General features: G+C 38.6%; 1 protein-coding gene across 2 annotated transcripts in view; it reads right to left on the bottom strand.

Annotated features, from left to right (window-relative positions):
• Positions 1–5,198: 5,198 nt before the first annotated feature.
• Positions 5,199–12,728, bottom strand: part of LOC124718646 (myc box-dependent-interacting protein 1) — a 446,366-nt gene continuing 438,836 nt past the window's right edge. For both annotated transcript variants that reach the window (XM_047244274.1, XM_047244275.1), the window contains one exon: positions 5,199–8,799. In XM_047244274.1, coding sequence (XP_047100230.1) covers positions 8,719–8,799 — 81 coding nt within the window. In that variant the 3' untranslated portion in view covers positions 5,199–8,718. The remainder of the gene's footprint in view (positions 8,800–12,728) is intronic.

The raw sequence follows: 12,728 nt of genomic DNA, 5'->3' as shown, positions 1-12,728 counted from the left end.
CAGTCGTCTTTGAATCGTTGAGGTTGATGGTTGAACATCATGTTCGTCGCTAAACAAAATGGCTTTCAGTCGTGGTGTTGACAAAAATGGGTCTTTCTTCACTTCCCTAGTGATGAGTCTGTCTACACGAGGAGTAGTTACACGAGGTCGCCCCCTGTTCTCCACCTGCGGCTTTGTTTGTTTTGACCGTCTCATGGCGTTCTGGACTCGTTTTCGCGAAACGTGCAAGACATTGGCTATTTTATTCATGGACATCCCACTTTTGAACATCCGGAACATTACTATACGCTCATCTTCACTGGTATGCTTTGCTCTGCCCATCTAGACGAATGTAAACAAAACCACACGTCAATTTACATACAAAACAACTGCATAACAATCAATTTAAAGGCACATGTGTAAAGCGGCTCTATTATTTTGACCCATAAGATTCTTACCTTTATGCCTCTTTTCACACGTCTAGCTCAAACGCTTCCTTTCGGACGACTAAAGATAGCAGCAACGTCTTCCCTGATGTTGTCTACAAGGGACTGACAACACGGCACTCGTGGCGATTTCGCGAACTAATAGATATCCTAGTTCTTAATCTCGTCAATAGAGGTGGCTCTATTATTTCGACCGCCACTGTATATATATATATATATAATTTGTTCGAGGCAAACGCTTTTGCATCATATCGGAGGTAGTGTTACAGATTGTTTGTGTGGTGCTCTAGTACACACTTCTCCAAGTCTATAGATTTATTTATGTATTAATTCATTTAATAACTGAAACAGTGGATAGAAGATCAGCTGTATTGTGAAGAGGTCTGATAAATTTGTACTACAAATCAGCTGGGAAAATAGCTGTTCCAAGACTTACTGGGTGATAATGTATTTGTCCCACTTATTTGGTTCTTTCTTACTGTTGTGCTGAAACTCATCCCGAACAGTTATGTCACTGAGACATTAGTTTCACGAACTTATACAAGTTTCATGGTTGCTAACCTTGCACCACTGCCAAATATATTAAACTCTCAAATCTCAGTTTTGTGGACAGGCTCTCAAATGTTTGCCCAGTCCCTCACCCTTCTGACACTACAACAATCCAGTGAACTCTATTGATGAAGTGTTAAACTGTGAACTTCCTTCCACACTCTTCTGCTTTGTTGTGGATGGAAAGGAACACACCGACAGAGAACAGACAGCTCACATTTACGTTTTAAGTGGCAGGTGCTTACTCAGAACGCCAGAGACAACTGCTGGTCGAACACTGCCCACACTGTAGCATAACATTTAGGATAAAATTGTAATGGCAGGCCTGTGGCGGTCTAGTGAGTTTGGGGGTCCTGGATAGAGGTGGGAATTTTTCCTTGTTCCAGCCCCTCCACGAAGGTTCCAGATCCACACAGCCTGTCCTTCAAAATGTGTGCCTGCAATCTGTCATAGGGGTGAAGAGCAGCCGGTCATCTTGTCAAATTTGCTGCCTTCCGAGCCCCTTATCCTGCTGCTGGTGCACACTTCGTTACTTTTGCAAGCTATTTCAATGTATTCCTCATAGTGACATGCTTATGACCGTGAATTAATACATTCAGATCCCAAGCACCCTGTTTCAATGACCCAGCCACATTTATGACGGGACACGAAAAAGCATTCAAGTCACCAAATTCTAAATAGAAGTTTTATAAACGTACCTGCTGAAAAAGGCAGAGAGAACCGCTGAAATAGTTCTGGTGATTCCAGCAGAGTGCAGAAACTGCAGTAAATGGGTACGTAATAAATTATGAGATAAAAAAAAAATTTTAAAAATACAAGGCTCTATACCACAACATATTACACCAAAATTGAGATGGGTGTCACTTGGTCCAGCATAATATTAAATACAGATAAACAAGAGCAAGAACCTAGGAGCATCAGAGTGCAGCATATGTGGTGAACCTGTTGAGCCTGCCACATTGTGTAATACCTTTGGGTAATCGTAAAGGGGTATAAAATAGTGAACATGTGAAATCACTAATAGGAAAGTGAAGAAGACGACTCAGATTTTTCAAGAGGAATTATGGCAAATTAACGTGTCACCAGTTGGACTATTGCTGCAGTGTTAACTCCTTGTCATGTTAACAAGAAAAAAATTCAAAGATCGTAAAAGGTATATTGTAGGCATAATATCTAATTTTTCAAAGTGTTTACTTGCTTCACTGACAGTGTTCACTTTCAGTTGAATCTCTTCCATTTGCATGTGACAACACCTCTCTGTGTGGAGTAGACATCATTCATCAGATTGAGATTATTAAGCCAGTTATATGTAAACGATGAAAAATAACAGTCCCATCATGCCTCCAGAATTGAATCAATGCCAGTTTGATGACGTTGTCTGCTGATGATGTCTGTCTCTATTATTTTACAAATCCAATCCTGAGTTATGGGCAATTCATGGTATTGTGTCCTCTGTATCTAGTTTGTTCAGTGAATTCGTCCATAGTTCTATGAGGCCATTAAAAATAAAGCAGGGTATGATGTGATTCACCAGCTTATTGTACTGCACACAAGGAAAGACCAGAGGGCAGAAATATTTTAGGCTGATAGTTGACCATCATACTACTGAGCCATCCCAAACCTAGAATTTCTTTGCAATTATAATAAAAGCTATACATTAGTGTAAAATATATATTAAGGAGAAACATTACTAGCAAAAATTTCAGTTTTGACTGCTCTCTCTGTACCACATCATTTACTTCAGATTCTAGGCCACGCATGGGCAACCTTCGGTGATCTGCAGGCCTGATTGACATTCCCAAACTCAGGGGTCACTACATATGTGATGCAACAGCACCACTCTTGAGTGCATGAAGTAAAAAAATTATAGCATCCCTGACAATGTTTGTGGGGTAACATGCCAATATGAATGGCATGCATTTCCCTGCATACCATGCCAACAAATTATGCCTCAACATGCTCTTTTTCGAGAGTACATTCATTTTATGTTCACCCCATGTTCAGATGTTTACACTTATTTACATGTATGAACATTATTACTTTACTCACGACATTTTACAACAGTTTTCTTAAAAATTGCTGTTGAAAAAGTCCTCACTGAAACAAGAAAAATAAACCCAGTGAACATAGGTCCAGAAGTTCATAATTAGAAGCCTATGGTATTGAGGTATGGCCCAGGTGTGAGGTCCGCCCCCTCCTCCTCCCCCCCCCCCCCCCCTCCCCCTCCCCCGCCTCCAACCAATCCAGTTAGTTACATTTTGAGCAAGTACACCAAGTCCTTTTTCAGCCATACATGTATTTTTTCATCATTACTAACTTTTCTACAAGAACGAGTATACAATCTAAATGGCATATTACTATAGACATAACTAGGTCTACTATTAGTCTTTGGGTCAATTCCACAATACCACATCTAGTAGGCGATAACATCTTGATCGGTGAAAGATTCTAGTCCAGGAAGGAAGGCATTTTCACAATGGAGGATGGCTAGTGTAAGCCAACCACTACCATAATTTCCAGTAGTGACGTCCAGACTAAAATTAACCCTGCAGCCATGGAAGAATATAGGTCCATTTAATATAACTGCTTGGGCTGTTCCATTTCCTCCAAGTTTATTCTCGAGGCTAATTATGTGTTTGTAGACAAGCATGCAGTGACGGCGTTGATGATACACACGTCGATGAGGCATAGTGCTTCAAAGCTGTTGCAGATAGAGCTCACAGTGGAACGGTTCCGGCACACCAGGGTACATGTGCTGCTAGTGCTACTACAGCACACATACAGGATAACTCCCACCGGCTAAGTCCATTATCAGCGCGTTACGTAATCAAGGTCACCCGCTCTCTATCTAAGCGGGCAGTGCACGCCAGCGGAACCATTCCGCTGTGAGCTCTATCTGCAACAGCATTGAAGCAATATGCCTTGTCGACGTGTGTATCGTCAACGCTGCCACAGCATGCCTGTCTACAAACACATAATTAGCCGCATAACTAGCATAGCCTTCAGCTAGGTAGCCAGTATACTAATGAGAAAGTCCAGATAATGTGTGCCATTTAACCTCTGTGGTAGCAAGTATGGCCTTATTAATCTATTGCAAAGTATGCCTGCCCATACATTGATTGACAGTCGGTGTTGATACCCTCTTTCCTGAACTGGTTGGGGATTTACATCTGCCTGTATATGCTGGTTATGGAAATACACAGCATCACTTCTCATAAACCCTGCCTCATCTTCAAATAAAATCTTAGATGTGAACAGTGGATCTGCGGCACACTTCTGCAACAGCCCTTGACAGAACTGTAATCTGCCATGATCGTCTTGTGGCCTTATGGCCTGAACTCACTCTAGATGATACGGGTACAGCATGCAGTAATTCATCCCCCCACCCCCCGATAAGAGAGTGAGACATGCCTTCTGATCATTGCACACAGGGGTTTCTTCCACCAAACGTAGCAGGCATGCAGACTGTGTTAGGCCTCCCACTGTCAGTCTTCCAAGGTGCAAGGGAACCTATGTCCCTCAGACACTGGAAAAGTCTGCTGAACAGCTTAACAGAGGACATGGCTTGCAGCTACATCCATTTGCTAAACAAAAGCAGAAAATCATATCTGCCATTTCTCTTGTAGATTAGTAGGCTTCCATTGCTACTAAGTGACGCAAGAGAGAAAATGTAAATTTACTGCACCATTTGTACTTACCAACACGGGTTACAGTAAACAGTTATGTGAAACCACATTTGGAACAAGATAAAACACCATGATACATACCCAGGGTAGACAGTACTGTACAATAAGGCACACAAACATGACAAAAAGTAACGCAGCCCACAGCATGAGTCAAACCATACAACTGACTGCAGACCGCATAATGGTAGGTAGAGTACTGTGAGTAGACACCTGCCAAAACATTTGACGGAGTGCCAAATGACTGTGGTAATATCCACAACCGAGAGTCGCACAACCCTTCCTATAGACGTGTGTGTATCTCAGAAAGAATGTATCTCCGGACCCTATGTAATGGACTTGTTTCAATGAGTACTACCAACTTTCAAAGTATTAGATACTTTTTTTTCTGAACACCCTGTATATTATTTTGTGCACACTATTTTCTCTTCAGCTATATGATGTCATTATTTGTGCCGCACATCATGTGATATTAAAAATCTGATTTCAGTAACAGAACCAACAAATGCTGTTATCCATTCAGATCATTGAAGCCAAGGAAGAAGGTTGAGCAAAACTTTTAATATCTTTTAAAACAAGATACAGTGTTTTAGTTTCTCTATACATATTAAACTAAAACAGTTTTACTTATGAAAAAAATTTAGTTCAATATATTTGTAACAGTATATAGCGGCAGTCTATCTTACTTCGAGAATATGGCAAAAAAAGGAAAGATAAGTTTCCAAAAATGGTACAAATTAAAATCTGTTATTGTTAATATTTTCAGCCATTTTTCCTCAGTTGCAACTTCAATTTGCTTTATCATACAGATTAGAAAAAAAATTGTTTTTTGCCAAGCAGAAGTAGCAGAGGGAGATGCGGAAGTGGTGAACAGTAGTGGTACACAGCAATCTTCAAGTTTCTTCATACACTTTCACACCACTGAACACACCCAGCATAAATACGAAATGTGTTCAGAACACACAAATAAAAAAAAATCAGCTGCTCAAGACACAACTTTTTCCTTATCTATGTGATAAAGCAATATTAAAATCTGTTCATGTTCTGGCTACAATGACAGTTTATGTATCACAATATCAATAAAAATCAGAACAACAGTAATGTACACATGTTCACAGTAATATAATTATTATTTCAAAATGGCACCAGTGCTTCAACTGGAAATAATGAGAACTAATCACAATAAATCATGAATTATGTGTAGTAAAAATGTTTTAAAAATGCCTGAAAATAACATCTGAAATGCATGCGAATGGAAAATGAATGACACGATGGGCTGAATGCTTCTTACAAACAAACAAATGGACGGGAGGAGGTGTAAAAAGGTTTACACTTTAAATAAGGAGCACATTTGTAATCAACAAAGAAAACAACAACAACGACTTAAAAGCAATACACAATAAGCAATGTTGACTGAACTAAATTGTCCCTTCAATTTCTTACATTTTCTTTAAAAAATAAAACACTCCACTTATCCGGATAAAATTATCCAGAAACTACTTGTCATTCTACTGGAAGGGGTGACAAGATTCTTTGAGCTTTCAGCTCTCCTATAATTCTTGGAAGCGCACACATCACAAATTCATGCTCCCCAGTGAAATGGGAGGAGAAAAAAGTGGATAAAATAACTGCTATGGTATAAAGATAATAATAAACTGAGATTAATATTAGAACAACAACATTTTTATGAGTATTTTTATTCAGTGTTGACAGACAACCTAATACTCTATGCTGACGAATAACAGGGTATGATGAATGCTACACTATTGTAAATTCACAAATGAAATGATGGCATAGCAAGAAAATGAACTGTGACGTTCTGAAACCTTCACCAGTGGTTCCCAAAGACACAGGTAGTGCCCCTAATGGAGAGGGTGGGGGAGGCATAAAAAAAAGTGTAAAATTATCCCCATGAAGTGCGAAGTGGGAATAAAGACAGTAATGTGAGCAACAATTTCAATTTAGACTGAAAGCCTGTGATCCACCTTTCCCTGTTTTGAGAGAATGGATTGGATAGCAGCAGCTAAAGGAAGACACAAATTGGCATAAATGCTCCCTGAAACAAACTGTGAGCATGCAGTGGAACTGGTCAGCTTACACATTTCTTAAAGCAAGAAGCAAACCAGCAGATCAGAAATTTCCCCAATTTTTTCTGTCTATGTGTGTTTACTTTCCAGTGTAATAAATACTGTCACATAGACATTAGGAAGTACTGGCAGTCTCCTTTCAGACTATTAATAGAATTAGTGTCTTGTTATGTACTTTTCTTCTCTTTTCGTTTAATAAAGGCACTTATGGGCAGTTTTAACTCCTAGCTAGGCACCTGCAGAATACCTTTTTCTGATGGAAGAAAAAAAATTTTGGAGACAATTTTGTGTTGTGCAAGATTATGGAGAGAACATTTGGTTTTTGTAGTTTCCAATATTCCACCGGGCTACATACAAGGAGGTAGATCGACAAAATATCTATTTTTCTACTCAGTTCTCTCTCAACTGCAGGAAGAAAGAAATTTCTCAAGAAGAAGGATAAAAACACTGCCATATAAAATGCTTTCTCACAAAGATGGCAATTTGGCAACAGTGGCACATTACGATAAACACGTGCCATATCATTTATTGCTGGTCAAGTGGAATGTTTACAACTTGAACAGGTAAATCTGTAAGGAGTACTAAATGCACATAGTGAAAACTTCGATGTATCTCCGGACGGACAGAATGAAAACGTTTGGGGACAGGTTTGCAGCGTGCTGACAAGAGCTTCGAAGAGTGCCCACTCTCTTTATGCAGGTGCCTAGGTAGGAGGGTGTCTGCCACAAAAACTGTGTTACAGGACATAGGCCACTGATAAAGTACTCTTACAGATTCTACAAATACAATACAATATATGTAACAATTTTACAGTCACTCTTGGCTCCACGTCTGGGTTCTTGTCTTGACGAGGGTAAAATTATAACCGAAGCAAAATCGGCACAACTCTGTTTAAAATGTCTTATTCTGTATCGACGTTTGTTCACAAATGATTATTTCTAAAAAAAAAACACACAAATGACAATTTACAACAGCAATAAAATTCAGCATGCTAACAGAGAAACACAATAGTGAGAAATAATTGTCCTGTGGTGTAGCACATAATGATTACTTGTAATATTCTTATAAACTATTGTATATAAAAATAAATTCAGAAGAGTAATTTTCATTTGGCACGATTTTATGCCCAAGACAAGGCAAAGAAGACCAAAAAAGTGGGAGAGATATCTTGATGTTCTTGAGGGGGAGGTGGGGGGGAATCAGTAAATGGAAATAGAAATTTGAATAGTCCCTTAGCCTGTGGGCTTGCAACAGTATCAGCAAGACAAGAATGAGTGTGATTCGTATTCTGAGCAATGTGAGCAGCTATAAGAAAACCTGCAGCAAACTTATAGCTGTCATAGTAGTTATATTTATATTAAAATAAGATAAAATATGCTGTAAACTTCTTAAAAGAAATTTAAATTAGACCGTGATTGCTTCAGAGTAGCCAAATATAACAACACGGCACCAAAATGTAGCCAATACAGGCAGAGCATGTTAAACAAAACTAAAAGAACAACTCCATTAAAATGTATGCTTACTTGTCCTTTTTTCATACGTGACATTTGTCGTCTAGGAGGTAAGAACCCTCCTCCGAAAATTCAATGGTCTGACAATATTTCTCTCTAACACATACAATAACTAAGTGAAACTATACTGCCTTTTAAAACTGACCAACATTTTCAGAACTTCACCTTCAGAGGATCTGTCATCCTGCAATTGACTAACAAGTTGTAATCATAGAATGATGTCACTCTGCACCATTTACACAGTTTTGTCTGCACCGTGGCAGCAGGGAAAGTCACATGTAGTATAGAGGTGGACAGGCCCTCTCGAGTAAAGCAGAGATTCTCAGGTTTGCGTGTGACGGGAAACGGATTGCGGTGGGCCAGGAGCAGAGCCAAGAGTGGACCGGCCGGCCAAGGAACTGCCGGCCGAGCCGCGCCGCGAGGCCGGAAGCTGCCGTCACAGATCCGTGCGGCAGCGGCCACCTCACAGCGGCCGCGTGAAGTTGGCAGGGAACATGCCCTTCTCTCCTGTACCCTCTTTCACGCCCATCAGCCAGCCTTCCTCCTGGAACACAACAAAACCCATTCTATTAGTCTCCAAACATTCTTTATGACTATGGCAATATTTGAAATAGAATAGGAATGCTTATCTATGTAAAAGAATGTTGCAATAAGGAACCCAGGGAGTGTGCACAATGAAACAACCTCTTCAGAATGTGGAATAATCACTACCGGTGTACTGGCTGGGTTTAATACCGGTTGCCATCTTGTTCTTATTCTATACTGGGTGGCTATAATTAAAGTGCAGCTGCTCACGGAGGTCCAGTGTGGACTGTAATCATTGAATGACAGTGAAACTTGACAGATATTTTGCTGTGAATTAGAGACTGTTTCGAGACAAATGAAACAGTACATTGTAATGTTTCGATACGCTGCTTCGAAACAGTGAAACAGTTTGTGTTTCGTAATCTAATAAACCTACACATTTTATCATCTTGAATGTCTACCGTATAAGTATGTCCATATAAACACAAAGGAGGTGCGAGAGCGCTGATCATATTGCAGAAAGTATGAAACTATCACTTAGGCGTCTTGCCAGTTTTGTATTTCCTGCAGCAAATGTGCTGCGTGTTGTGTGACTTCCATACTTTTCAATTGGCTGAGGACAGCCATAGCTGAAGATAGAAGAACCACCGCGAACGGAACTGGAGGTGGAAGCAAACTGCAGAAACAACGGATATGCAACTAGGATTACCACATTCCTTAATATACCCATCCTGCTAATTTCCATGCACACAAAGAGAATCATTGTGGATAATAGGCACAGTGACTATAGACTTACAAATAATGCCAAGTAATTTGAATAAATAACAAAATATAACAGAAAAAATTTGTCTTTCAAGGTGTTTCGAACCGTTACTATAAATTCACCATGCTTCCCAGCCCTTCCCGTTCACCATTACACTATCAGTGATATGTCAGATTGCTTGCAATTATACCTACATCAAATGTATGTATATGTCTAATAACTGTCACTCTACGCCTTTTTAATTCAAAATGTTGTAGGCTTACTTGCATTTCTTAATATGATTACTGTACATGAACAGAGAAGCGTATGTTATAAAAAAAGTGTAATTTAACTGAATGATTTTCACATATTTATTATTTTGAATGTGAACAGTATGTGTTGTTTTATTGCTTGGTTAGTGTTTATAAAGCAGATGTTACGCCATTTCAGAATAGGACAGTCAGCTAGAAATGAAGCTTTATTTTCGGATATCTTAAGCTTCCTGCTTATTGCTTGTCAAAAAGATTTCGACACTCTTGAAAGTGTTTCACGAAGTGGTATGTTGTGTTTCAGTACCCGTGCCGAGCCCGAATCTCGTCCGACACAGAGCGGAATGAAACATCCCTGTTTCGATACAATTAGTCCGTTCCAAGCACAGGTCGACTGAAACAGCCTTATTTTGAAACAACGATACAGTTTCTGTGTCTGGCTCGAGATCGAATCTGGTCCGGTTATCTGAGACAGGGGCGGAATGAAACACCACTGTTTCGAAACAGTGAACCACAGCTGTTCCGAAACACTGAAACAGTTCCATGTATCGATACACTGTTTCGAAAAGTAGAAACAGTGGCCAAGTCTACTGTGAATGCAAGAAAGACCTATAGAAATGTTTCCATATGCAATGGATTAGAAACGGGACATGAGCAGAAACGGTGAAATGAATGAGAAAGTCATAATGTTGATTTTATTATTAACTGCCACTTACACAATTTGCAGATGTACAGCAGCAGATTTGCACCTGGTGGCCAACATTAGAGCTATTTTTTTTTCCCAGTGTAAATTGGTTCTACATTAGCTCATCTGCCAAGTTTCTTTCTCATATGATAATTACGACTCACACTGGATCGCCACAAGTAGCTGGACATTAATTATAACCACCCAGTATAAATGATACACCATTAAGCACCTGAGATGTCTGACTCTTTCTCTCTGCTTGCATTTCAGGAATTATAATTAAGGCTATAAGAATTAATAACTGGTTCTCTGCAAATGGACTTATGATACTTTTGTGAAAAAACTGTCTAAGATTGGCAAATAAACTGCTTTATTTTTATGCCATTTTTGGCTACTACTTTCATCAGTTATCTGCAATTAAGATTAAAGGAACATAAAGTGCAACAAGTTGTAGATCTCTAAGCTACAATAAATTAAAAACAAAAGTTAAAAAATATATTTAATAAAGTTTACTGAACTTAGAACTTGCAAAACAAAGGTTCATTGTCAATCTTAAAGCTCTAATAATGGCATCAACTAACGACAGAGTTAAAAAATTATATGAAGATGGGTGGAGCTAGTGTGAGGTTGTTGCCTTAAAATTTTATTTTATCTTCTTTTTCTCCTTGTTCACTCCATTCTTGTAAAAAAGACAGACATTCTTTTAATTATAAACATACAAAGCTCAATTATAAATGGCAACAAATGAATATAGTTGGATACTCATGACATTAACTTTACAGATGGCGGCAATTAGTCCGTGTGGACTTTGCTTAAACTTAACAAGTATTAATTGACTGTGTTGTATAGAAAATACTGTATAACAGCTGTGTGTACTTCAGTATTAAACATATTTTGCATTAACATAATGGGGAGTATTAATTAGTAATTGTTGTTACAATTACACATGTCAAATAAATAAAAAAACTGAACTAAAACTTAGCCAAACAATACTGTAAAATGTGTAGATTTTTAAAACAGACTGTAAAGAATAAAAGCAAATCTGATTGTTAAATTCAAATATTTTGGAACACAGCTCTATCTAGGTCCACATGTTGCTACAATGAATGTCTTCATATTAGCTGACACCTCAATTAGGCATAGATTTTACGACTGACGTGGAACCTTGTTTTGCAAGTTCTAAGTTTTTCGGTGAGTGAACTTTCTAAAAATATTTTTTTTTTAATGTTGAACAACAAACACCTGTCACTCTTTATGTTCCTTTTATCTTAATTGTAGATCTGACGTATCCAAAATAGCATAATAAATCAATCAATCAATTTGGTGAACTAGACTGTTTTATTCACAATAACCATATTGATAAGAATCTCACCTGGAAGTTACATGTTACGGCTCACCATAAATGCTTAAGCTTTACAACTTTTATATTACAGATAGTATCAGATGTTGGAGATACCAGTGTCAAAGTCGACTTCACATTTTTTGGCACAACTCTCCATTGAGGAAGAAAGTGTTGTGGTACAGAACATGGACATGGCTCTTTTGAAATGTTGAGCATACTGACAATACCCTAACAGTACATTCAATTTCTTATAAAGTTGTTGACGGCAATTAATGACTGGTGAAAAACAACAGTATTATTCATAAATATAAGTTCAATGAATGGTCTCAGAAAATAAAGGAAACAATAGTTAAAAAACCTTCAAAATAATCACGTTTAGCTACAACACACTTCTGACATCAGTAGTAAAGTTGATAGAAACAGTCTGCAAATGCTTCCTGTGTAATCACTAGGCATCATGGTCATAAGTTGTTGGATATCCTCATCATTTGCAGGAGCTGAGTATGGGTTACCAATACAATCAATACAATCCACAGATCAAGTGACAGTCAATGGCACAGTGTTCATCATCTTGCTCACCTTCCCACAAAAGGGGGAACCTATCCTTCCTCAGAAGAAACGGAATTAATAATTCCAACACCATATAAAAGTAAATATTTTGCTTACTCAAGTTGAGTACTGGCCACTAGGTCTGTCTCATAAAGTAGAATTCTGTGATCAACAGAATCAAAGGCTTTGGGACATATCACAGAATTTCCCAACAGAACAATTTTTCTTTTTGAGCTCTGCCATGACATCATTTGTCAGGTCAGGTATTCCTGTATCTACCGAGATTTCTTCCTGAAAGTCAATGGGAGAGGCAGCAGACAAGTTCTGCTCACTTAAATGAAAACGTATTCTACCATAGGTC

The sequence above is a fragment of the Schistocerca piceifrons genome, chromosome 10 (assembly GCF_021461385.2).
Source record: "Schistocerca piceifrons isolate TAMUIC-IGC-003096 chromosome 10, iqSchPice1.1, whole genome shotgun sequence".
NCBI classification, from domain to species: Eukaryota; Metazoa; Arthropoda; class Insecta; order Orthoptera; family Acrididae; genus Schistocerca; species Schistocerca piceifrons.
This window is presented reverse-complemented; position numbering and strand designations above follow the sequence as displayed.